A 26,789-nucleotide genomic window follows, 5' to 3' on the forward strand; every position below is an offset into this window, starting at 1 on the left:
CGGTGTCTCCCAAGGAATTCCACGCCGCCCGCCCCGGCGCGGCGGCGCCGAGCCTGTCCTGGGCGACGACGGGCGTCGTTCGGTCCGGCCCGGCGGACGGCTCATGCCGGACGGTGTGATCCGACCTCGACCTAACCACTCCGCCCGGGCACTCTGTCTGGGCACTCCATCCGGGCACTCTGCCCGAGTACTTAACCCAAGCACTCCGCCAGGAGAGTTCACCTAGACACTCCGCCCAGACATTCCACCCGAGCACTGCGCCCAGACAGTCCGCCTCGGCGTGATTCGTGGCAGGCAGAGGCGACCACCTCTCGTACGGGACAGCGGCCGGCCAGACTGCCCTCCCCCCCCCCCCTCCCTCCACCCTCGCGACGGCCGCGGGTGTGACGAGGGACAGCAGGGGACCGGCCACTCCCAGTCAGCCGGTCTCGTGCTTTACGCGTCACTGGTCCAACAGTCGTGGGTGTGGCACACCCACTTTTCAGGCTACAGCTAGAAAAGGTACAGACAGCTGGGCATTCCACTACTATACAGCTGCTGGCAACGTACGCCATGTAGACAGGGCGCACGAGCCGTGGTCGTGCAGTTCCCTGGGTGATGGATTTTGCACACTCTACCCTAGACACCCGAGTTTTGTATTTATCAGCGTCAATGTTGAATATAGGTAAGAAAAGTCCACCGTCACCAACGCCGCCTCTAAAATGCCACTAACGCTGGTACAGAAGCACAGCAAATAACTATCGTCGACAATGATCCCTCATGCAAAATGGCTTCACCTGCTTTCATTTTCGCCCAAAACCTAAGGTCCTACAAAACGACAGGTTCTTGGCAAACCGGCAATGATCACCACAAGGCGGTGAAATTGGACGCCGCGGATGAGAGCGCAGCTGACTGCACTGGTCCCCAGGCACAGTGTATCACAGAGCAGTAACGGCAGCCGCAAAGCTCCGCCGGCGCGCGTGACTACGGGCGCGCACATCCCACCCGCCGCCACGCCGCGGCAATCGAGCTTCCACCGGCGACCGACAGATGACACTGCTACACCGGCCACCACCTGGGCCCGCCGGGCGGCCGGCGCTCTGGGCCGCCCGGGGCAGACTTCAGTCCGTGCCGGGTTCAGATCCGCGCATGCGACGGTGACAGACTGCAGACTGTGGAGACCTAGTCCGAACTACCCAGCGTGCCGCCCCGCCCCTCACACGCCGTCCCTGCGCGGCCGAGTCAAGCGCACCGCCACAGTTCAGTCTGCGAGCCCACGGCCTGAAGCGAGCGGCCACAGCGCCCACATAACCGGCACGAATATCCAGAGATATGTCGCTGATATGTATGCTGTGCGCAAGCCCGGAGCTGAACCACGCGGCAGATCACTTGCCATGGAAAATGTCCGTGACTGCGGTTATCAAACATGTCTATCTACGAAATGGCAGAATATGTTGCTCCCTGCAGCCTATCACTACACCGGAATGGCCCGTGCACACACAGCTGGCTACGACGCCCCCGGCACGGCAACACGTCACGTGAGTGTGCCTGACCCGCATGGAAGCTAGTACGACGGGCAGCCGCGCGCTGACCCCCACAGCCGCCAGGCCCGCCGGCCGGACCGAGTGGGCTTGGCGGCGGTCCGAGCTGTTCCAGTAGCTGAGCCCCCCCCCCCCCCCAGCCGGCCCCAAGTGGTCCCCAGCTTCAGACCACGTCGGTTGGTGTGGCCGCCACTGACCCTCACCCTCCCGCCATCTCGGGTGAGCTGAGGGTCTAGTAGCTGAGCCCCCCCCCCCCCCCCCCCAGCCGGCCCCGTGTGGTCCCCAGCTTCTGACCACGTCGGTTGGTGTGGCCGCCACTGACCCTTACCCTCCCGCCATCTCGGGTGAGCTGATGGTCTAGTAGCTGAGCCCCACCCCCAGCCGGCCCCGTGTGGTCCCCAGCTTCTGACCACGTCGGTTGGTGTGGCCGCCACTGACCCTTACCCTCCCGCCATCTCGGGTGAGCTGAGGGTCTAGTAGCTAAGCCCCCCCCCCCCAGCCGGCCCCGAGTGGTCCCCAGCTTCAGACCACGTCGGTTGGTGTGGCCGCCACTGACCCTTACCCTCCCGCCATCTCGGGTGAGCTGAGGGTCGCCCGCCCGCCCCGCGTGGCTCTCATCCTCCGGTCATCTCCGTTGACTGGACAGTGGCGCCGCTGATCCGGTCCGGCACGTGCAGGGAGCCCGGCACGGCGCCGGCAGCGACCACCGCCTGGGCGGCAGTCTGCACGCCCCGCCACACGCACAGGTCCTGGTCCAGGCCGGCCAACATGCCCGAGATGAAGCCGCCGTTGAAGCTGCCGGCAGGAGCGAGTTCGGCTTCGGCACAGGAGCCAGGCTGGGGTCTGCTGCCAGAGGCGGGTCACGTCCCAGTGCCAGGGCCGGGACGTAGTCCGGTGTCAGGTGGTCAACCCAAGGTGGACGCCCGGTGCGAGAACGGGGGGCTCTTAGCTCTTAGCTACGCTCGCCTTTACAGAGTCGCTCGTCCTACAATGCAACGAGCATGGGATGGAATGACATACTGCCAAGTTCTTCACACACGAACTGCATAACAAAACGCTACAAAGCATCTGGCGCTATCCACACACAAATCGACGTAAACCACCGACATCTGCACGCATGTTTCCTGCTGCTGTGGAACCCGGCACAATAACCACGCCAGCGATGCTGCAGTAACACAATAATGGTCGACTCCACCCGGCCCCGACGGTGCCAGCTGTAGAGGCGCCACTCACCAGTCCCCGGCGCCGCTCTCGTTGACCACGTGTGGTACTGGCGTGACAGGGTAGTGGACGCACGAGACAGCCGGCGCGCCCCGCTGCGGCGGCGGCTGCGGCTGCGGCTGCGGCGGCAGCGGGCCCAGCGGCAGCCGGTCCCCGCGGCCGCCCCGTCGGCTCACCTGGCCACAGACACACAAAGGTCACAGCGGACTTTTTACGGAAAATTTGGGTTTTCAGTTTTGGCACTGGTGATTTGTGTGATCCTCTTTAATGATGTCTCACAGCATGAATAATTTTCCGCCGATTTTTGTCCCCGACGAAGAATTGACGAAGACATCCCCACGTTCATAGCTCAAGGATTTTGACACGCTGACACCCAAACGACTGGGAAGCTTCACACTGGGGACGTCCAGGAAAACATGGTGCCGTACCCTGCATCAAATTCTCACCAGCGCACTGCCAACGCAAGGCGGGCGCCTACAATGCACCAGCACATCCGCTGTAAACAGCCCCGCGCAGGCCGCCTCACCATGACGCCGTTGGTCCCCATGGTGACGATGACGCAGTAGAAGTGCTCGAGCAGCCGCAGACTGGCGTTCCGACACGCCTCCAGGAGATGGTCACCGGTCAGCTGACGGAAGTCGGCCGGCGCCTCTGGAAGGCGCACGTCACAGCAGGCAAACTGGCGGCTGCCTCTGTACGAGGCGCCAGCAGCGTACACCATGGACAAGCCGCCAGAGTGCAGGAGGCGAAATCAGATTGCGTAACTCCAATGAAACGACGTGGTGAATCAAACACCTAATGGCATAGCTTCAGTTTCAATCGTGTACATCATCTCTCACGTATGTAGTGTGCAACGCAACTATCCCGGACATACTATTAGGCATCCCTCCCCTCCATCACGAAAACTCCACGCCATTCCTTCACCGCCAGCGGCACGGACCGGGCATCGTGTGTTTCCTGGCTCGGCAGCGACGCCATACACCACGCAAACGCCGGGCACCAGCAACATCTCGACAGGAAAACCTCCTTAGAACGCCGCTGACCCGCCTGACAGGCTGCCAGAGCCCCATCCCTCCACAGGAGTGGCGGCGGCGACCGCTCCGGGTCCCTCCGCTCACCGTCGGTGAGAGCGGCGAGGATGGCGCGCAGCTCGACGGCGTTGGGCGAGGTGTAGAGCAGCGGCGGCCGCGGCCCGGCCGTCAGCACGGCCGCCGCCTCGCCCGCCTTCTGCACATCGGTCGGCTCGAGCCAGAGCGGCACGCCGGCCGACGAGCACAGCCTCGCCGCCGCCGCCTGGCTGGCCGCCGGCGTATTGGCGTCCAGCACCACCAGAGGGCTGGCGACCAGGGCCGACTGGTGCCGCTCCACCTGGCCACGGCCACCAGTCAGCACCATGCACACGTCCGGGGACTGGTGCCGCTCCACGTGACGAATACACCAGTGGATGCCACATTCCACAACATCCCTGGCACAATGAAAGCTACCATCAGCGATGGCGCTCGGCACTCGCTCAATGAGCCATAGCTTCTAGCGACGGCAAGAAGAGCTTACGTGCGTCAGAAGTTGTCAGAGCAAGAGCATGGCACGACGCAAGGGCTAGCGTTATAATAGTTGGACACTGGGCAGACCAACGAAACCCAGCGCCTCCCACATCCACACCAGTTGAAACTATGGAGCTAACAACACTTTTATGGTGAAAAAGATGCTGGACATGACATGTCCAGCGACGGCCGTAGAAGGCGTCAGATTGTGACGCCTTCCACGGCCGTCGTCGTTACAGATGTCGCAGCCGGCAGTGCTCGTGACTGTGACGCCATCTCCCGCCGCCTCGAGCACCAGACGCGACCGCGCTGGCTTCGGTGCCGGCCGGCCGTACCAGCTGGGGCGTGATGAGGCTGTGCATGTCCATGTCGCCGACGCCGAACTGGACGGTGCCCGCCGCGTCCACCATCAGCACGTAGCTCGCAGTGGACCGGCCATCCGGCCGCGAAACGCAGCGCCAGTCCTGGACACCACGCGCCGGCTCAGTCACCCGGCTGTGGGAAACACCGGCAGGCACGGCCGCGGCGCCAACGCGGGAGGAAGGTGGAGGGCGAGGGGTCACGTGGTTTGGAGTGTTGAGTTCATGGTTAAGAGCCCTGGGTTTAAGTTCCTGCAGCAGGCAGCTTGCACTGGTCCCGTTTTCCACCAGTGGCGGTAGTTGTGCTAACGGTTCATGAGATGGGACGTACGTGGACGGCTATAACAGGCGTCAACACAGCCCAACGAAGGTGGAGCGCCAACAACAGCACCTGCTGCCAGCTCACACGCACACCACTCCCAGCCGCCATGTCTTACTCCCGTCTTGTCCGTGCTCACCCTGTGCGGGTTCGTGTTCACCATGTAGGGGTCACTTAGAAGGGTCGGTGCTCACCATGTGCGGGTTGTTGGTGAGCAGTGACTCGCCCAGCTCGTCCCGCCCCACAGCCGACAAGAAGTGGGGCCGGTGGCCTAGCCGCGACAGCGCGTCAGCCACATTCCGCGCCACGCCGCCGTAGCGCTGCATTATCCGACCGCGGTGCGTCGAGCCGTCCAGCTGGAACGTGGGGAGCACGGTCACGGCCCGCCGACGGTCACAGCCCGCCGACGGATCATTGGTGAGGTGGGGAGCACGGTCACGGCCCGCCGACGGATCACTGGTGAGGTGGGGAGCACGGTCACGGCCCGCCGACGGATCACTGGTGAGGTGGGGAGCACGGTCACGGCCCGCCGACAGATCATTGGTGAGGTGGAGGGCACGGCCACGGCCCGCCTACGAAGCAGCATTAAGAGCAGGCGGACTCGAGGTCCGTCAAACGAAGGACAATGTAGGAATACAGCACGTAGGAATACTGTACGATGGTATACCACACACCCACACATGTGGTTTGTTACGGGATGTTAACGGCGGTGAGTTGGGAGCCGAGATATCGCTGGGAGGACAGCCGCGCGGGGTATGGTTTCACAAAATTAGTTTGGGGATTTAGCGAGGAAAAATGGCTAAGCCTGAGACCAAAAAAAAGCGGTACTTTCCTGAACTTGATCCACATACTAGCTACAGGTGTGGTGGGGGTTGGGACACTGCAACTGAGCAGAAAATTATACCCGATGCACGCGATACAATTAGATGCATGGCAGCGTCCGCAAGTGCCTTCGTTGCGCTAGTTACTGAGCTGGCTTCGATGCAGAGGTCCGCGACAGACACCACGGGGTTCATCGAACGCTAGCACCGCGTGGGTTCGAAAGCGCAAAACAGGAGATGGAGTTTTACGGCATTGTGTAACATTACGCTATCACTGAATAACAATTGTTGGCTTGTCAACGCGGAATTTTTTTTGGTTTCTTTGAGTGGACATCTCACGCGCCGCTCACCGCGAGGAATGACGGAATACTACAGCTGCGCAAGGTTCGAGCCCATGACCTTCCTCTAACAGCCCACGGCATTGTGTAACATTTCGCTATCATTGAATAACAATCGTTGGCTTCTTGTCAACGCGGAAAATTTTCGGTTTATTTGTGTGGACACCTCGTGCGCCGCTCACCGCACAAGATGACGAAATACTAGAGCTTTGCACGGTTCAAAACCACCACCTTTCTCTAACAGCCGTGGACAATCATTGTAATCAACCGCAACCACGACACACCCTACACAAAGGTAAGCCTGGCGTAGCTTCAATACACATTAGGTATTCTTTAACGCCAGACCTGACTCATGACCGGGAACAACTCAAGTGAGCTTCAGAATAGACAGCTCTCCGTGAGTTTTATTCTTCTGACAAATATTTACGGATTCCCACCACCAAAACATTTGCCGTATACACAGAGCAAAGCATTGTTTGATATTTGAAATACATATACTGCTATCATTGCAGGCTTACCTTAATCTTGTCTTCCGAAACCTTGACGACAAAATCAATAACACTTCCACCGATCACGGTCTGCGAAAAGGTAATTCGTCGTTGTCGGTTACGCCAAAATACTAGATGTATATACCCACATGCATTCCGTTCAAGGAACTCGCGCGAAGATTACCTTCATGCATGCCGTACAAAAAGGGCTACTGCATGAGAATAACAACGTAGACTCCCCCAAACACAAGAAATAATCGGTCTCATGGAACACCCCAAACGCTTTGGATATCAAAGGCACAAAAGCTTAACATATCGCATCATACCCCAGCATATTCTGCGCCTTTGGTCCTGCGACTTTCGGCAGGACTTCCGTTTTCGCGCGAGGTCGATGGCCGTGAGCGATACCACCCGGCCTCAGGGCAAGCATAAGCTGACCGAGACTCCGGCACCACACCGGCGAACTGTTCACCTACGGGTGGCGGGCCGCCGGCCGCCGGCAGCTGGGACCCGTCGGCTGCCTCTGCGGGCAGGCCGCCGGACCACAGCGGTGACGCGTCGGCTGCTGCCACCGGCTCCGGGACGGCCCCCCGGCCGCCGCTGGAACACGACCGCCGCAGCTGGGTCCGCCGACACGGTGAGGACGATGTGGGCTTTAGGGCGGGCCGACTGACCTGACCATACGGCACCCATGACTTATTCCTTATTCCAAATATCAGCGACAACAGCAAGGAGACAAGGTTACGTTAGATATATGGCACGCAACCGTACGCCTTCGAAAAATATAAAATGTGACCGTCCTTTGCCAAACTCGAGCCATCTCTCACGATGCCCGACTAAGCAGTGGCGTTCGGCGCGTGGCGTGCACCAGCAGAGGACCGGCTGTCCCCCAGCCGGCGGTGACGGGGAGACGCGAGCCCAGCTCACCTGCCCCGGACCAGCTCCGCCAGCTCCACGGCCACCCGGGCGCCATGCAGCGCGTTGTTCTCCACCAGCCCGATATCTGGCGGCGCTGAGGAAACTAACGGTGGCAGCTAGGGCTCGGTCCGGTTTGGGTGTGTGGGTATCCAGGGGGCTCGGTTGTATAGCGCGGTGCTCGGTTGTATACTGCCGAGGCTTCGTGCCAGACCCGGACAGGTCCACCACTCCCAAAGTCGCGCCGTCCGTTCAGATGCCAACTGATCACGCCAGGGAGCACACATGTGGAGCACCACCTCGGTGGTCCAGCCCGGGATGCAGCGCCAGAGATGACAGCTCGCCGACCATCCGCGCCTGACGGACTGTACCACGTGCTCCGGATCGCCAGGGTGAGACTCAGAGATGACAGCTCGCCGACTCTCCGCGCCTGACGGGCTGTATCACGTGCTCCGGATCGCCAGGGTGAGACTCAGAGATGACAGCTCGCCGACTCTCCGCGCCTGACGGACTGTATCACATGCTCCGGATCGCCAGGGTGAGACTCAGAGATGACAGCTCGCCGACTCTCCGCGCCTGACGGACTGTACCACGTGCTCCGGATCCCAATGTGACTCTCTTGATTTAAGGGACATTTACCTACGCTTACGCATCCCGCAATAACAACTGTCGGATTGTGAGTGTACAGCGAATAATTAAGGTGCTGCGCATACAATTAACTGCATGAGCGACCCTTCCAAAAGCAAGCAGCTACCCGGCATGAACCTTAACGTAAAACCTTCGCGCATGTGTCATCGTCGATTTGTTGACCTAACGGCACCAATGACCAAAGTGACTGAACAGCCCAACACTCGGCTCAACTGACCCGCCGTGCACACCTCCCCCCAGCCGCGGAGAGGGGCGGGGTCGGCTGCGCACCACCGCTCCCAGCCGCCGGCCAAAGGATACTGGCCCGCAGACTGGCCCCGGCCGTCAGCTGGTTGACACGTGACAGGATGAACGGCGTGACGTCACGGCCCGAGACGCCCTGCTCGTTGGCCTCCTGCACGGCTCGCTGTATCGCCTCCTCGATCCTGCCGATCGGGCCTGGGGTTAGTGGCGTAGCTGCGGTGTCTTCAGCCCCCCCCCCCTACACACACACACACACACGCAGGGTAACAGTTACACGGCCGCCCCTCGCTGGCAGCCGGCCTGCCTGCCTGAATCCCACCCACAAGGCGTCAGCTGACGCCATCGCCCAGTCACCGCACGGGAGGCACACCGGTCGACTGGGGCCTGGCGTAGACCACCATCCAGCATGTATTACGGGCTCATAACACCCTCCACCCTTAATGGCCAGCCACAGTGATTGATTGAGATGCAATTATTGAGAAAACTTGCTATTTGAGCGAGCTGTAACTGTGTCGGCAGCCGGCTGCAGCCTCCAGACATCAGCTGCCTTCAGTCGTTCGGCACCCAGCACCAGTAAGACACAAAGCTCCCTCCGGCCCCCTGTGCTCTGTCGTCGCCCACTGTTCTGCTTAGGTCTGCTGTAGAGCTTGTATGGGCACTCATCGTTCCAACTCGGCCCGGTGCCTGTCCGGTAGGGACACTCACTGTTCCCCCTCGGCCCGGTGCCGGTCTGGTATGGGCACGGCCAGCAGCAGGCCGCTCTCCAGCTGCAGCTGCCGGTGCTGGTGCAGCACGGCGGCGGCCTCGGCACAGCTGGCCACGTGATGCGGCGACCGGTGGCCGGAGTCGGCCGTGAAGAACGCCGGGAACCGGTCACTGGGGCCGAGCGTAACGACAGCCACCCCTGCCGGCACCAACAGGGGCGGTTCACACACCGCCGGCAGGGCAGCACGCACCACCGGCCCATACGCCAGGGAGAGGTTACTTCCAAAGTAGCAAACATCGCTGCGAAATCGAGCTACGCAAAACGCAAGGCGCAAGACACGCAGGAACGGATAGACATCATCAGCACGTTTCGTCGCACAAACGGAGGAGAATGACGAGCAGCACGTGGTCGCCACGCCTACCCTGCGTCTCCAGCACCTCCAGCGTCCTGCCCACGTCCAGGATACTCTTGACCCCGGCGCAGACGCAGCAGACGGGGGAGCGGCCCAGGTCGGTCACGTCCGCCGAGACGTCCATGGTCAGCTGACCGCCGCGGTGCACGCCGCCCACGCCGCCCGTCACGAACACGGCTATACCGGCCCGGGCTGCGGCCACCAGCGTGCCGGACACCGTGGTGCCGCCGTCCCAGCCCTGGTGGCGGTGCGGGAGTCACCGGTTCGGACACGTGACCCGGACCGCCTCCACCAGGGAACAGGTACCGCCGTTATAGCTCTTCCAGGAGACCCACGGAAAAGCCGACAGAACACGGCCGCTACTTAATGACTTGACTAACGCTGGTGATGTTCCCAATATCTTTTCTCAGCCAAACGATTCCGCGGCAAGCCCGCACCTCTGCGCTTGACGCCTACTAAATGCGTGTTTAGCCCGTTTCTAATCCTTCGAGGCCAGTTTCGGCATGCATCTCCTGCTTGGTACGCTTCACTAACACCGCTACAGCTGGACCATTCAATGCTCAGCAGCCACCGGGGCCGGTTGGTCAGCGCCGGGGGCCGCCCGGCCCCAGCGGCTGACCTTGGCCATGACGCAGGCGAGGTCGCGACGCGATGTCTTGACGGACGGCCGGTCACGGCGCGCCAGCCGCTCCATCTGGGCGCGGCTCAGACCCACGTGCAGCCGGCCGTCCACGACACCGACCGTGGCCGGTACGGCACCCTGGCGACCAGTCATCAGTCAGAGGACGGACACGACACCGACCGTGGCCGGTACGGCACCCTGGCGACCAGTCATCAGTCAGAGGACGGACACGACACCGACCGTGGCCCGTACGGCACTCTGGCGACCAGTCATCAGTCAAAAGACGGACACGACACCGACCGTGGCCGGTACGGCACCCTGGCGACCAGTCATCAGTCAGAGGACGGACACGACACCGACCGTGGCCCGTACGGCACCCTGGCGACCAGTCATCAGTCAAAAGACGGACACGACACCGACCGTGGCCGGTACGGCACCCTGGCGACCAGTCATCAGTCAGAGGACGGACACGACACCGACCGTGGCCCGTACGGCACCCTGGCGACCAGTCATCAGTCAAAAGACGGACACGACACCGACCGTGGCCGGTACGGCACCCTGGCGACCAGTCATCAGTCAGAGGACGGACACGACACCGACCGTGGCCGGTACGGCACCCTGGCGACCAGTCATCAGTCAGAGGACGGACACGACACCGACCGTGGCCCGTACGGCACTCTGGCGACCAGTCATCAGTCAAAAGACGGACACGACACCGACCGTGGCCGGTACGGCACCCTGGCGACCAGTCATCAGTCAGAGGACGGACACGACACCGACCGTGGCCCGTACGGCACCCTGGCGACCAGTCATCAGTCAAAGACGGACACGACACCGACCGTGGCCGGTACGGCACCCTGGCGACCAGTCATCAGTCAGAGGACGGACACGACACCGACCGTGGCCCGTACGGCACCCTGGCGACCAGTCATCAGTCAGAGGACGGACACGACACCGACCGTGGCCCGTACGGCACTCTGGCGACCAGTCATCAGTCAAAAGACGGACACGACACCGACCGTGGCCGGTACGGCACCCTGGCGACCAGTCATCAGTCAGAGGACGGACACGACACCGACCGTGGCCGGTACGGCACCCTGGCGACCAGTCATCAGTCAAAAGACGGACACGGCTGACGACGGGGTCTGCACTGCGGAGACACTTAAATATAAATAATAAAAACGCACAATGTCTAGCTTTACTTGCATACATTCAACAGCCTGATGGATCTTCTCAAGCTGCATTGATTGAAAATGAAGCAAGCGTCCGTGGCCTTGGCGCTTAACACAGTTAACCCGAAATGACGCCATTACCTGTTGCCTCACGATCTCCTCCACCTTCTGAGCGGTCTCCAGATTTTGCGGGTACGGCATACCGTGCGTGATGATGGTAGATTCGAGGGCTACCACTGCATTGCGGGCCCTGAGCGCTTCACTGACAGGTGGCGCCACCTGCATCGATAGGTGGCGCCACTGCCGCCAAGCTCGGCAGCTGCTGCCCAATGTCCAATGAAGAGCATAAGCGTTCTGCATCGCCATCTACAAGCTAGCTGCAATGCGTGAAAAAAGATGAAAAGCAATTAGATTTCTTTCAAAGATGTCATTTGTAGATGCACATATGGGCAAGAGCTAGGAAACAAAGTGAGAACTCATGCAGGACATGCTCTAAGATCAGTAAATTTCAATGGTCACCCTACCCTGCACCAAGTGTGCTCTTGAATAATTTTAACATCATCTTGGCAGAGTGGAATCTTTGACTCAAGGTAAGTAACAAAATTTTAATAATGTATTTACTAGCATCAAAGCAGTCAGAACATCCAGCACATCACACATGCATAGCATCACACAGTTGGCTCCATAAAATGACTTATACCATCAGGGATATTGCCTGACAAACAATTACATATTGTTCATGCTATTTGGCACACAAAAAATTGACTAAATCAGGCTGCACCCTGCCAACAAAAAAGACAAAAATGCTGAATCACAATAGCAATCTGAATGAATAAATTGTTTTCTGAATTTGATGGCAGGCATGATACAGAATAAGCTTTTTCTGCCAATCACACAGACAAAAATTACAGTGCAACAACATGCAGCTTGACATTCCCCTTCAAGGTTGTCTAAAGATGTTGCATATACTGGAATCCAGCCTTGTGAAATACAGTGCAACATAATCTTAGAAATATTATCATATTTAATAAATTCTCTATTATGGCACATCTGCACCAACATAAGCTGTTAGTAGATATTAGCAAAGTGATAAGATATGCAGCAAGTCCTAGTATGCAGATGCATGCATACTTTCTGACTCCTAACACACCAGTAGCATGTATTGATACAAGATCCATGAAGAGGAAGAATAAGAAGAGCAGACAATCAAATTATTTTGGATCAAAGATGATCTATGTAGGTCTATGCTCACTCCAGTGGAAAATTTAGTTTTGTTACTGGTGGCAGGGTACACAAATTATAGCAGTCAGAGTATAAACTTGCCCACAAGCATAGGCCTGCCTATTTTGGAATGTCAGCACAACGAACCTCGGGTGGAGTACATTTTATGTATGTAATGTGTGTAATGTGCTACAAGCTCGCCTATACATGCAGACTCTGTGAGTGACTTGCATACCCATATTCTTGACCCTAAGAGAGCTGGGATAAATAAAGAATAGTGCACCCTTCACCGTGTGTATCGCACAACGGTATACCTCTCATCAATGCAGCGCCTCGAGTGGAGCGGGCGCAGCTCTATCCGCACACCGCGCCTCGGCGAAATTTACACGTTGGTCAATTTGGCATTCACGTTCAGATTCAGGTCCATATTCGGGGTTACGCAACACATCCTTGACAACATTTAGTCCGAATCCTCACCCAAGGCCCTAGAGCAGAATCCTTACCAAGAGGGGAACAGTACTTAGTACAGATTCATACTAGAAACAGTGGAGTTTAGTACGCACATGTACTAAACAACGCAGCCCGGTAACCCAGGGCTGTGTTCCAATCGGGATCAGTTCTGCTGTTTGGTTGGGATGGGCGCTCACATTTTGGCATAAAAATATGACTGATCTGTCGATTTTCAGTCGCTTTGTCGTAAATATATTGTCGGACTGTTAGATTTCTGAGAAACCACAACACCGAGTGGAACGTGCTACGACGGAATCTTGCCCGCTCCGAGGACTCGCCAGCTGCTTACCCGAAGTGGAGATTGTGGTCCCCCTCCCCCTGGTGATGGTGGATGATCCCTGAGGGTGAATATGTAAATACTATTTTGCAGTTTTGTTCATTTGTAAAGGTACTGAAGTGTGTTAAAGTGATAACCTGAGACATCAAAAGCGGATGAAAAGTAAAAAGTGATGCCCAAATAAAAAGCCGGGGCTAAAGCAATAAAGAGTGGTTTTACTAGTGTGAGTGGTCCCTCAATATCATTTTGACCATTCTTAAGGAAAAGTCTAGCTGCAGTAGGTGGGTGTGCTGGTTAAAGAAAGTCAACAACATGGCATGGGAGCCATACACAGCATTATGAAAATATGCATACGTATTTTTCAAGAGTCTGGTACATTGATTCGTTAAAAGCAGGCAGACAGAATGCAAATCCCTAACTCACGTCTTAAGCAGGCAAATTAACATAGTTTTCATAGATAACTTTGTGAATGACATTAGTTGGCCAGCATCAAGGGATGGGGCTTTATAAAACCTTGGACTTTGGTGCCCCATATATTGGACTTTTGAGCAGTGTTTTTTTGTGGCTATATATTAACATGACTGCTATACTTGCTTGCACTGATGCACTACATGGTAAAATGCAGTAAGCAACCTGCAACATGCACTATAAAATCCTATTATTCTAATGGCTTGGTCCCCAAACAGCCATTTTGGCCCTTTAGAGAACCAGTTTGGTGCTAGATAAGGTGGTCATCTCCATGCACAATCCCGGTGTGATGATGCTCCTGGTTTGTGCTCAACTTCTTTCTCCTTTTCAAACATGAAATGTTTGTGTTGCAGGTACTAAGCCCTAGGGGTGTCAATTTTTGTAAATCATTGTGGGGCCAAACCAAAGGCTTGCCAACATACTGTCCATTTTGCCTCACCAAATTTAGCCCATGCCACTTTAATTTAATTTAATTTTTTTGAAAATTTTAATTTAATTTAATTTAATTTAATTATCCCACTTTAATTTAAGTAGTATAGTCTTTGATTTAAGCAACATAGAAGTCATGTAGCAAAGCCAATACAGTTAAGTCTTTGGTTTAAGCAGTATGGAAGTCATGCAGGGTTTGATCCAGGGAACAGGCACTGGCTGCATGCTTTTTCTGGTTGGCATGTGAAAACACCCTTTTTGATGCCACATTAGGGTCGCGATGGTGCTCTCCAGTGATGGCCACATGCAATTTGGTTGGGAGGATGGAGCAGGTTTATCCATGAAGGACTTAAGTCATCCCCATATTTCAGAGCTTCCAGCCAGAGCACTTAAACTGCACAAACCAATCTGCCTTCTTTAACTTCACGAACCAATGTCGCCTCCGTGGTCTAGGGGAAAGATGCTGGGCTCTTAATCCAGCGGCACTGGGTACGAGTCCCACAGTGGGCGCATTGTTTGACCCGACTGACATGGAAAGGTCAACTGGCAACTGGCCAACAAGGGTCAACCCAGGCCCGGGGCGGCCGTGCTGCAGCATTGTGCGGCACGTAAAAACCTCCGCAGTCCTGTCTGGCAAAAGGGCGGAGGCAAAACTATCCATTGAACTGGACTGCACGACTTGGGTGGTGGGTTCGGGGTACACGCAATAAGCTATGCTTAGCGGATACTCTGAGCCTGAAGTCACCCATGCAAGCCATCCAGAATAAATTTATTAAAAAATCAGTGTTTTATGGTGCCAGGTGTGTGAAGTTTGTTCGCGTCGTTTATCTGCTCAGCTGTTGCGATTTGTATCTTGTGCTAAGAGCAAGAATGACTTTTTGTTATGAGTGGTATGAGATGTCACTATGCAGAAAGATTAAAGACAATAGTTGTGTTGTGATAATCTTTTACCCACATTTCTGTGGTATTCCAGCTAAAAAGATTTGGGGGGGGGGGGGGGCAAGCCAAGATTGGCCAGGCCCGACTCAACATTGGGGGGCCAGGGCCCTCACAAAAGAATACAAATCAACACCTGTGCTGAGCCCTGCATGTTCTGTGTTTTACATGGTATGACTGACTGTATCGGCTGTGATACACAATATAGAACAAATCTTGAGTGAGTTGTTTTGTCCAGAGAAGATACCAAGCGAAGCTAGTTGCATGCACCCTGAACCAGACAGTGCTGGCCTGTCTGGTGCTTGCGCCTGAAACCCCAAAGAAACTGAGAGTCCAATCCGGGGATCTCATTAACCTGGAACCCTACAGCATCCTTCATCTACCCTTTGGAATCAGGCACACATCTGCCCTGGAACCCCAACCCCAGTAATACCTTCGTCAGGTGACTATCTTGAGGGTTATTATGAGGGAGAGCAGCAGCATGTTTGTCATGCCATACAGTACCATGACATGGCTACCCAGCCAGTTACCAGCAGATTTTGCCATGCCAGTGTGGCCAGTCAATGTGCCTGCTCTGGGAATCATACCCCGTGAACCTAGATCACATGCCCATCATCTCCCTACAGGGTACAGAGGTGAAAGTTTTCTTCATATGAATGAAGAAATAATGCCTAAGGGCCGAAGTGGAGTTGACAATTTCTTGTCTGTATGCTTGACATGCTGTCAGTTGCCATGGAACATGTAAACGTCTTGGTTTTGGTGCTGGTAATTTACTATACACTATCTGTTTGTTGCTTTTGGGGCCAGTTCACAACTAGCTTGACATTTTAAGTCATCAATTACAAAACATAAGATTCTTTGGCATTCATTGTGGTGATATGGGCAATATCTCACGGAAGTATGTTTATGTTGTCTGTTTTGTGGGTGGGTATATGATTAGCTCAATATTGTTATTCAAAATATGATTTTTATATCATGTTGCAATGCAAATTTTCTGTATATTGTCAGAAATGTGTGTTGCCTCCATCTCTGTACTGCTTGCACTGCACATCAAACGATTCTTTGTTTTTCAGGGTCTTCTGTTCATCCCTATGCCCACTGTAGCTCTGCAGACATGAGTCTTCTAGGGAAACGTGCCGCTGCTGGCCGAAAGCTATGCAGTCTTGTATTCACGGGTTGCCAGGAAATGCTCGTCAGGCAACTGAGGACGACTGTGCCAGTTTTTAAATTCTGGGAGAGAGATATCAAAGCAGAATATGGAAGGGAGAGGAAGACGCTTCCTGACAAACAGATGGTAGTTGATGGATTGAAAGAACTGAAACATGAAGTGGGTGTGTGGAAAGACGAATTCTGGAACAAATTCACCAAGGAGCCTCTCTTTCTCGTGCGACCAGGTGGGTGTGCGTCCGCACAACGCGTGGCAGTGATCATGACCGTCCGTGTACAGGCAGCGTAACGCGTGACTCGCCCCATTACCACAGCTTCGACAACGTCAAACAGCTGCGCCTAACCGACCAAGCCGGAAGCGCGCCGGCAGCGACACGTTTCCAGCGGCGCCGGCGAGCGCAGCCGGCTGGCGGGCCGTACTGGCGCCACCGCGGTCCTCTCGCTTCACGCTCTCGCGTGTGCTGCCGGCAGGCGAGGTGGACACGGTGTTCCAGCTGAACAGCGAGGCGGCGCTGGAGCGCTGGATCGTCACGGCCGACCGCGACAACAGCGACGGCCAGAGCCAGGGCGAGCTGGTGCTCGGCCGCCACGGCAAGGCCGTGCTGCGCGGCACGCTCGACACGACCCCGCCGAAGGACGGCAGCAAGCAGCGCGCCGGCTACTGCAACATGCGCTGTCTGCGACCGCAGGTCCGTCGGCGCTCCCTCACGGGACCGGCGCGTCCCCGCACGGGGCCGACGCGCCGGGCTGCGGCCGCCGCGTGGGACGGGTGCCGATGCCGTTAGGGTTGGCTAGGAGTGCGGTCGGGTCATGCGGCCGTTGTCGCGATGACAACGCTGGAGGGCGTTGCGCAGTGGCGTTGTATACGTGAGATGTGCCGGGGCTGGCGCGGACAGGAGTGACCAGAGACCTTGACGAATTGTTTTGGAACGAACAGTGTTGTGCTGTGCTGCGCTGAAGTCTGGTATTTGTGTTGCAAAAGCGTAACTGTGACACTTATTTTATGATATTTTATATCTTTTATTTAAATTCCTTGAAACAAAATGTCAGGGAATACCCAAGCCTGCAAATGCACTTGCCCTGGCCCACTGCTCATTTGTATTCAGTGCTCACGATATGCGCCAGACATCTGGGGACAGACATCGCTCGTCATCAGGCATCCTCTACACGTCACTGGAGGCGTTCCAGAGGTGCCAGCCACGTCCAGCAGGTGGACCGCACTACACAGCGCGTTGAAAACTCGCGTTTCCACTTTCCAGAAGTCTTTCAAGCGGGACGGCTTCTTCGACTGGTCGGCGTACACGCACGTGGTACTGCGCGTGCGTGGTGACGGGCGCTCCTACATGCTGAACCTGGCCTCCATGGGCTACTTCGACCTCATGTGGAACGACATGTACTCGTTCCCGCTGTACACGCGCGGCGGGCCGTACTGGCAGGTGTCTCGGGTGGGTGTCGCCTTGCGCCGTCCCGAACCGCGTGAGCAGGCCGCCAGCGCGCGACTCGCAGCTGCGTCTCGCCCTGTGACGTATTGGGCCGCACGGACGGCCGCTGCCTGTGCGTGGTGTCGCCTCGTCCCGTCCGTGAAGCGTAGTCGTGGTGATAGCACTGTCCAAACCGGGTAAAAAAACAACTCAGAGGCTGCTGATGTGCTTGCGACCGTTGTGGTCAGCGGCCCCGTCAAGCCCCATTGTGTTGACAAGCGTTGCCAACATTCCACAGTCATTTCGGTGTATTTCCCGACTGCCATGCCCGGAGCCGCTGCCAGTATCCACCGGAGACGCAGTCTGCAGCGCGCCGCTCACCGTCCGCGCCTCGCCGCAGATCCCGTTCTCCAAGTTCTTCCTGTCGAGCAAGGGACGAATCCAGGACAAGCAGTGCCCACTGATGCAGGACCGGATCACCAGCATCGGCATCACGGCCGCCGGCGTGAGCGGCCCTTTCCAGCTGGAGATCGACTACATCGGGCTCGAGATGGACCCCAAGCACGACGAGGAGTTTGCCTACGAGATGTACAAGACGCCGTCCTTCATCGCCGGCGTGTAGCCGCCTGGCCGCCGGACGACCGGCGTCGCTGTATTGCGAGGCGCGTCCGCGCCGGCGGCCGTCGCCGTGCTGGTCAAACCGGCGCCAGTGCGGTCGGCGGCGGCGTCGGCTGGCGGTGCGGCCCGTCTGCCATCTCAGGGGAGCGCTGCGGCTCGGCCGGGCCCGCCGCGGGCGCGCAGCCTCGATCGCTCGACCTGTATTGGAACTGGTGCGAGCGTGTGTGCCGCGTGCTTGACCTCATTGTGATAGGGGACCTGGGCCGACTGCGCCCCGCTCCCTGCCGAGACTAGCCGTTGTTGTGGATGTGGCGTGTTGTGCTCGTGCCGAGCTGATGTTGGCTCTGCGCCGACTGCGCCCCGCTCCCTGCCGAGACTAGCCGTTGTTGTGGATGTGCCGTGTTGCGCTCGTGCCAAGCTGACCTGGGCTCTGGTTTTCGGGCGAGGCGTGACGCCGCGGGTCTGGCCGCTGCGCGCGCCGAACATGTCAGCAGCACGTCACCCAACTGCAGCCGCCGTAGCAACGAATAGATGCGAGTGATTCATTACCTCTGTCGACTCGACCTGACTCGCGGACATTTGCCAGCGAGCACAGCAGCGTGCAACGCAACCTCCGAGCGCTCGTTTGCCACGCTGGCAGTTGCCAGCCCGCTATTTCTACCTAATCGCGGTAGCGTGTGGTTATGGGGAAACCAATCATACAGAAAGCGACGTCTGTCTGGCGATTGGCATATCGGCTTCACTCCACGCACATAGGCTTTACACATCCGCGAGGGTTCCATTCTGGTGGCGCGAGTCGTGTCTCCGTCCGGAATGCCTCTGCAGCTTGAGCAGACCTGCTGACCCATAAAACCGCGTACCGTACAGATAGATCCACAGCGGAACATACAGCTTAGAGACGCCTGCCGCCCTTACATCACGAGTGAGATGCGCCCCCGGAGACTGCGCGTCGCCAAGTGCCCACACTCGATCTTCATCCATGTAGGATTAACGTGCTGAATTCAGTTGGCAGCTCAGAGCGCTTGATGACACTTGCTCCGATGTAGGGACTCGGGCTTGGTACAGCAGCATGTTGCGCTCTACGCTGTTCGTGGCGGGGGAGGGGAGGGGGGGGGGGGAGTGATATTGCAGGTGTCGCTTTCAAGATGGAGCGAAAACTTTTGTTGCGGTAGTGAGACGATGCAATACTTCTAGCAGTGAAGAGCCAACTATTACTGTCCACATCACCTTCCTATCCTCCGTAGCATGGGCCCGCGGGTCGGATACTTTGTGCCGGACCACAAACGACATTTCGCCGATCTTAGGTGTATGGTCAATCCACATCTTCGCGTACATTCGGATGGCGAATCCTCACCCAGCACTGGAACGCACCCATCTGTCGGGCGGGTGAACAGGCTAAAGCAACACAACGGCAACAGAGCCCGCGCTGCACGCGCCATATAAAACCGATCATTCGCCACCACCGCCACCACGCGACGTGCCAGTCACGACACCACGTGGCATGAGGACAGGTCACGACCTGACATCGGCGGTGGGGCGAGGCCGGCCGCACCGCCACTGGACGCCCCGATCACTGGCTCGCGCGCCACCAAGCGGTTTTGTACGTCCCACTAGCGGTGAGATCACGGCCGCGGGCCGCGGACGCACCATCGCGTCCGAGGCGCGGTCGGCCCAGTCCGCACGCACAACATGGCTGCGGCGAGCGGGCGCGGTCGGCGCGAGGCCGCACTCGAACCCGCGCGAACGGCCCCGACCTCGCCGGGACGCCCCAGGTCGTGTGGCGCTCAGATGCCCCCGGTCCGGGGGTGATTGTCCCGTGCGTAGGCCCGCCACCCGCCATTGCTGCCACGACGCGCTGCCGCCGACGGCCACGCGGACCGCTGTCGTGACCCGCGCTGTCCGCACCGTCGCTCTCCTGCGCCCATGTCGAGCGGAGCCGACGGCCTAGCGGACCGCTGTCGTGACCCGCGTTGTCCGCACCGTCGCTCTCCTGCGCCCATGTCGAGCGGAGCCGACGGCCACCGCTCACCGGCGGCGCTCGCGGCTACCGCTGCGGCCGCCCCGGTGCCGCCGCTCCGGCTCGCGGGAGCGGCGCCGCTCGCGGCTCCGGCTCCGGCTCCGCTGGCCGCGCTCCTTCCTGGCGTTGCTGCCGGGCCGTTCGCGGCTACGGCGGCGTCGGCGCTCCCGGGAGCGGCTCCGGCTTCGCTGGCGGTCCCGCGGCCTCTCCTGCTGGTCGCGGCTCCTGCTGTTCTGATGGTCTCGACTTCGACTGTCCTGGTGGTCTCGACTTCGACTGTCCTGGTAGTCTCGACTCCTGCTGTCGTGGTGGTCTCGAGTCCGACTGTCGTGGTGGTCTCGACTCCGACTGTCGTGGTGGTCTCGACTCCGATTGTCGTGATGGTCTCGACTTCTGCCATCGTGGCGGTCTCGACTCCGGCTGTCGCGCCGCTCGCGGCCGCGGCCGTCCTGGTGCTCGCGGCCCCGGCTGCCGCCGCGCCCCTCCCGGGCACCGGCGTCCGGGTCGCGTTCGCGTCGGATGCGCTCCTTCTCCATGGCAATCTCCTCGGCGATGTCGCGTGCCTGTGGCGCCCTGCGGACGGCGGTAGTGTCAGCGGGGCCGGTCCACTGCCACCCCCACGGCCACGGAGGCGACCGCCCGCCCGCGGGCGATCCCATGCGGCCGCGTGGAGGGCGCGGTGAGTGTTGAACACAAGCGCCACGAGTCGCACACTCCGATGATGAGACAGCTCAGAGAAGCCAGCCGGATTCCCCACAACACCACGCAGGCTTTCGTCTGGGTAAGGCCGATAGGCAACAACGTTGAACGCACGCTACGGAACTAAAAGGTCAACTGTAATTGGCGTGGCACATTTTAGGGACTACAGATCGCCCCGGATGGTCCCCTGTTACTAGTATCATGACACGCCCGTAAAACCAAACGACGGATGATAAACGATTGACAGAAAAACAGAGCGGAAATCATGGAGAACCCAGATTATTGACAGCATAAAAATATCGACAAGAATCGAAATGGAAAATTGTTCCATTCCATCGTGCCGGAAACGTACTGAGTGTCACACATACACGCTATTACTAAGAGACAGTCACAGATAATGAAATGAGTGATGGACGACTGGCAAAAAAATCCATAGGGATAACTACTGACATGGGAAACTATCGCACACCGACAAACCGACATGACAATGAATGTTCTGCAGAAAAAGAAAAATGCTGAAACTACAATTTATATGGGTTGAAACGACACCCATCCATTCGAACACTTTCTATTTCGATGTTCCCACCTAGCGTTTACAAGCGTTTATCCAGCGTTAATAAGCGTTAGTCCCCACAAGCGTTTACCACTGGAGCATTTTCAGTGCCACCATTTTTGCGTGTGGACAATTCAAACCACGTGCATGCTTTCTATCGACTGCATTTAACTTTTTCCATCCGATATAACGCCCAGTTAGCGAATCACCAACGCTCTAGCGACCCACGCTAAGGCACCGTTCACAGCAGCGCCGTCCGCAAGCAGGGGCACCGACCTGTTCTGGTCCCGGCCGGGGCTGCGCTCGCGCGGCGAGGGCCGTTCGGCAGGGGTCACCGGCCGCGCCACCGGCGTCTCGCCTGCCTGCGGTCCCCCGATCGCCGGGAAACGCTCCTTCAGCAGCTTCTGGACCTTCATCTGCAACACATGGCCCGCACGGTCAGCGGACAGGAACACACGGTCAGCGGAAGGGAGCTCACGGTCACGGGAAGGGAGGGCACGGTCAGCGGAAGGGAGCTCACGGTCAGCGAAGAGGAGCTCACGGTCAGCGGACGGGAGCGTACGGTCAACGGACAGGAGCGTACGGTCAACGGACAGGAGCGTACGGTCAGCGGAGGGGAGCGCACGGTCACGGGAAGGGAGGGCACGGTCAGCGGAAGGGAGCTCACGGTCAGCAGAAGGGAGCTCACGGTCAGCGGACGGGAGCGTACGGTCAACGGACAGGAGCGTACGGTCAACGGACAGGAGCGTACGGTCAGTGGAGGGAAGCGCACGGTTACGGGAAGGGAGGGCACGGTCAGCGGAAGGGAGCTCACGGTCAGCAGAAGGGAGCTCACGGTCAGCGGACGGGAGCGTACGGTCAACGGACAGGACCGTACGGTCAACGGACAGGAGCCTACGGTCAACGGACAGGAGCGTACGGTCAGTGGAGGGGAGCTCACGGTCAGCGGACAGGAGCTCACGGTCAGCGGACGGGAGCGTACGGTCAACAGAAGGGAGCACACGGTCAGCGGGGGAGAGGGGGAGCCGCGGCGTGACGGAGGATCACGCGCTGGGATATGCATTGGAGACATTATCCTGGTCAATGGTGCATTGTTGCGCAAGCTTTCGTACAGGTCCTTCTGGGGTCGTCACTGGGTTGGAAGCGTGCGCTCAGAAGACGAAGTGTGGGTGTAGTGATCGACAGCAGGTGTCTAACTACGTTGATGATAATGGTCATTGGGGTTTTAGGGTGCGCCGACTTCTGAGGCCATTCTACGTCCATAACAGTTAACTTGCTACCAAAGTGTAGAAATGGCTGTCAATCCTACGCTTGTCAAAAATGAGAACAGTTGTTCCGTGCCGAGCATACGAGAATCTTCACCACTAATGTCTGAAAAGGTGAGACCTGAGGTGTCTCGTTCCAAGCGCCCGCTCCGCTCCAGGCGCCTGCTCTTTGCGGAACTGTGGGTAAGAGTGAAATAACGTGGCGAACCGTAAGTGGCGCATCACAATGACATTTAAGCCGTTCTTCAACGCAGCAGAGGTAGCTATGCGGTACATGCGTGTGGCCAATCCGTAACCTGCTGAGAATTACTTCTTTGCGTCTCAACTGACGCGAGCTTGACGGCCATGGACCCAGCTGTGGCTTGATCACCTTTAACTTATTGCTCACAGTCGCGTCCCAGCAGCGTTGCCACTTCTACCTCATATATGTCGTGATGGCAGGGAAAAAGTTCCTTGCCGGCAAGGGTAGAGAGCAGGCGCAAGGTGCGCGCGCTGACCATTTTGCGGCCGCGTCAGCAAGCTCGTTATTATCTTGTACAGTGGGACAAGGTGGTGCACACTGAGGCGTGTTTCGGTAAAGAAAGTGACCGAATGGCTTGGCCATTTATGAATGCAGCACCAACGCCTACCTCCGTTTTTGGACCCCATCGGTATATGTGGCTTTAAGTCCTATGTGAGACCCGATGTGTCCCAAAGCCTTCGACCTTAAGTCGCCTGGGATCGCTCCCTGTTTGCTGATGCATGAAAGGGAGACATCCACTTTTGGTGAAATTAGCTCCCGTGGAGGTACCAGCACGGGACGCGACGTTAACACACCACGCAAACTAATATCGTTTTCCCATAACAGCCCCTTCATTTGAACGCCAAATGGAATAGCGTACGGCCTTCCGCTACCTTGAAACATGCTTGCAACAATACGTGCAAAAAGTGCTCGGTGAGTCGGATGGTTTGGAAATTGGACCAGCTTGCAATAGTATCACATGCCAAGCATTTCCGTTCTCAGTGCCAACGCCGGTTTCATTTACTTGCACCGCAAGGCTGGCAACTGGTGCTGCCCTGAGTGCTCCGGTCACAACGCCTAATGAGGAATGATGCACGGTGTCTAGTAAACGTAAACAGGCGCCTCATTATATTGGAAACGCAAATATTTCCATGAACATACAGCTAATCAAATGATTCGCACCACACACACACCACAATAGCAGGCTACATCATCGCCGTCGTGATCGAGAAATCTGTCTATCATGGCCGTTTATCATCACCAGGCCACGAGGCTGTTCCCCAGTCGTTCATTACGGCGGACGTGGGGACCGCTTGCTCCGTGAGGAGAGCGCGGACCTCACCTGGATCGGCACGGGGATGCGGGGGAACAGCGTGCCGTACCAGTCCAGCTTGACCAGCATCTTGCGCACCATGACGCCGACGGTCATCTCCTCGCCGCCTCCAGCCCTGACGTCGATCATCTGCGGGTGGAGGGCAGAGGGCGGCGGCGTCAGCGGCGGACGCCAGCGCACGGCGGCGGCCACGCGCGGCCAACTCCAGACCGACGGCACTGCTGACTGACAAGAGAGCGCACAGGGCCGCGCCGCGACCGGACGCGGCGCGCCACCGCGCCCGCGCGCGCCACGCACGCGTACTGTGAGGCAGCGAAGACAAGGCCGGCCCACCCCGCGTCGTTGCCTGATTACTTGCGAGGGCGCACGGTCCGTGGCGTCTCCGAGCGGCGCAGAGCTCCCTGTCGGAACAGAGCACAGGCCGGTTCAGGGTCATCCGAGCGGCCGCGCTGCCGCCGCCGTCGCCGCTACCGCCGCGCAATGTGCCAAACACACAGAGTCAGGCGCGGTAGACACAAATACGGCACAGACCGGCCCGGCCGGCCCGGCCCGGTACGGGAGGGCATGGTGGGACCCGAGACACCCGCAGCCGCACCGGCCAAACACGCGCCGAAATACATAGCCGTCAGCTGAGATTACTGGTGGAAGGAGCTGAAGCGAGGCTCACTAGAGTGTTGGTGCGGACGCGAGCACCGGGTAATGCTCGTCTGGTATGGTCGCTTGTGTGGTCTTCATACGCACAGCATGTCAATTTGAAAAAGGCCGTGATATGTATCAAATAACATCTATGAACTTTTTTTTTTGCTGCGCTGCAGATCTATGATAATTTGAATCTTTTTTGTTTTTGCAGCCAATCTTCATCTGCCTAGGAAAATATCTCCATGATAGCCCCTGGAACACGAACACACATCTCTCAATTTCAGAATATCCTTCACCTGCTATCGTTGCTAGTGTCTCGCAAATGGCGTCTTTAGCTGCTGAGCGCTGGGACCAAGGCCTGTGTCTCTAGCTATCAGGCCGCACTGATTGCGGGAAAGATACCAATTTAAATGTCCGGTAATTTTCAACAATACTTGTCAGATAACGCGTGCTTCCGACTATTTTAGCATCCTTACTTGCACCTTTTAAACTGACCTTTCAGGGCGAAACACTTATACCACTGTGGTTTTGTTCGTGCGGTGTTCGTGTGGTGCGATGATCAAGGAGCGCGTGCGGCATCTGACCGGGGCGCGTATCTCGACTGTGCCCCGTCCCAGAGTACGGCGTCCGCTGTCGTGGAGCGGCGCGCGCCGCCGCTGCCGCCAGCGCTGCCCTTACCCTCCTCGTCCTCCAGGTACGGGGCTCAAACCATCCCCAAAGGTCGCCGGCGGCTGCTGTACCTGCCGGGCAGCGGACGGGCCGTCAGCCGAGCAGACAGACGCCAGCAGGAGCGACGCCGCGCGCCAGGCCAGCCCGTTCGCGTGCGGGAGGCGCACGGCACAGCATACATAAAAAGATGCTCCCTTCACTAAGTCACATGCAGCAGAATACGTCCGGCGCGTCGTGCAACCACACACTGTCAAATTAGTAATTATTTGGTAACTTTTCAGTGCCATAGGCCGCGAGGTCACCAAGGTCACTAAGGTCACTGAGGTCGCTAGCCTCGCCAAGACCAACACTCTTGGAAACCAGATCCATGACCACACTGTGAGTTTTTGGGTCCCGAGACTGTCCAGTTTCCTAGCCTTTGCCTCTGCTGACTTCCTCCGTAGCCCCTGTCAACGATGACAATACCACAGGTACCACCACCTGAGGTACATGAAGCCCAGGCCCGCAGGTACGGTGAGTCGGTGTGATGTAGGCAGCAGGGCGTTCACACTGCTTGCGGGGTCAGGCGGAGAGTGAACAGCTGTAGAGGCAGGAGAGGCTGTGGAGACGATGCCGCCCACGCCAACGCCGCGCACCTGGTGAAAATGGCGACCAGCACTGGTTAGCCAACTGTCACCTGGTCACCACCTAGTCAGTGACAATGACCAAGCATTGCACATCACTTGCCTTGCCAAGCTATATTTCTGAAGCAAGTCCATGCTGCAGGCTGGCTGTCCCTGGGTTTTAATTACATGCATGTGCAAAAGGACAACAGACATCCTACACCACTAACACCATATAACCAATATGGTGTGCAGAGGCCTTTTGCAGCCTTTGTGTCATGTTTAAAAGGCATTAAGTCTTTACCAACAATGAAGGCCTCCATGCAACCAACTTACCCCTCCACACATCCCAGTTTGTCCTCCTGTCTTCCTGCTACCCTTCTCCCAGGGCTCAAGATGGTTCACATTGTAGTAGATCTCGTCGATAACTTCATGGTACGTTTTGAATTCGAACAAATTCACTGCAGACAACACACAAAAAGTCACTTTCAAGGTCACTGTACATAATTCGAGGGATGCCACACAATCTCTATTATACAAGCAGACCATAAAACAGACATGCTATCTTGACAGTCACAACTATGCACAAACAACACCATCCCCCTCCACATCCCACACCCAGCTCCCTTAATCAAAAAG

General features: G+C 57.4%; 3 protein-coding genes across 9 annotated transcripts; 1 reads left to right on the plus strand and 2 right to left on the minus strand.

Annotated features, from left to right (window-relative positions):
* Positions 1–4,031: 4,031 nt before the first annotated feature.
* LOC119103227 (pseudouridine-5'-phosphate glycosidase 2) lies at positions 4,032–11,653 on the minus strand (the record flags this gene model as incomplete). The annotated part of the gene is made up of 12 exons (XM_037226668.1): positions 11,467–11,653; positions 10,151–10,291; positions 9,541–9,769; positions 9,119–9,317; positions 8,471–8,595; positions 7,535–7,610; positions 7,174–7,207; positions 7,084–7,116; positions 6,638–6,697; positions 5,155–5,316; positions 4,618–4,746; positions 4,032–4,109 (listed from the first exon to the last, which is right to left on the minus strand). Coding segments are annotated over exons 1-12 (1,410 nt in total), but the record flags the coding sequence as incomplete, so codon positions are not given.
* Positions 11,654–12,884: 1,231 nt separating this feature from the next.
* LOC119102445 (complex I intermediate-associated protein 30, mitochondrial) lies at positions 12,885–18,458 on the plus strand. 7 transcript variants are annotated; one of them, XM_037225814.1, is made up of 5 exons: positions 12,885–12,934; positions 16,240–16,560; positions 16,805–17,022; positions 17,593–17,778; positions 18,155–18,458. In XM_037225814.1, the coding sequence occupies exons 2-5, from the start codon at positions 16,281–16,283 to the stop codon at positions 18,374–18,376; spliced, it is 906 nt and encodes a 301-aa protein (XP_037081709.1). In that variant the 5' UTR covers positions 12,885–12,934; positions 16,240–16,280; the 3' UTR covers positions 18,377–18,458. The 7 variants fall into 7 exon arrangements, with proteins under 7 accessions (XP_037081709.1, XP_037081710.1, XP_037081707.1 ...); XM_037225815.1 differs by lacking the exon at positions 12,885–12,934 and adding an exon at positions 12,945–12,967; XM_037225812.1 differs by lacking the exon at positions 12,885–12,934 and adding an exon at positions 13,119–13,131.
* A 1,226-nt stretch (positions 18,459–19,684) lies between these two features.
* LOC119103228 (pre-mRNA-splicing factor 38B-like) lies at positions 19,685–24,369 on the minus strand. Its single transcript, XM_037226669.1, has 4 exons — positions 24,250–24,369; positions 21,918–22,057; positions 20,887–20,962; positions 19,685–19,747 (listed from the first exon to the last, which is right to left on the minus strand). The coding sequence occupies exons 1-4, from the start codon at positions 24,367–24,369 to the stop codon at positions 19,685–19,687; spliced, it is 399 nt and encodes a 132-aa protein (XP_037082564.1).
* Positions 24,370–26,789: the final 2,420 nt, after the last annotated feature.

Source organism: Pollicipes pollicipes, unplaced genomic scaffold (assembly GCF_011947565.3).
Source record: "Pollicipes pollicipes isolate AB1234 unplaced genomic scaffold, Ppol_2.1 Scaffold_5724;HRSCAF=6776_pilon_pilon_pilon, whole genome shotgun sequence".
Lineage (NCBI taxonomy): Eukaryota > Metazoa > Arthropoda > Thecostraca > Pollicipedomorpha > Pollicipedidae > Pollicipes > Pollicipes pollicipes.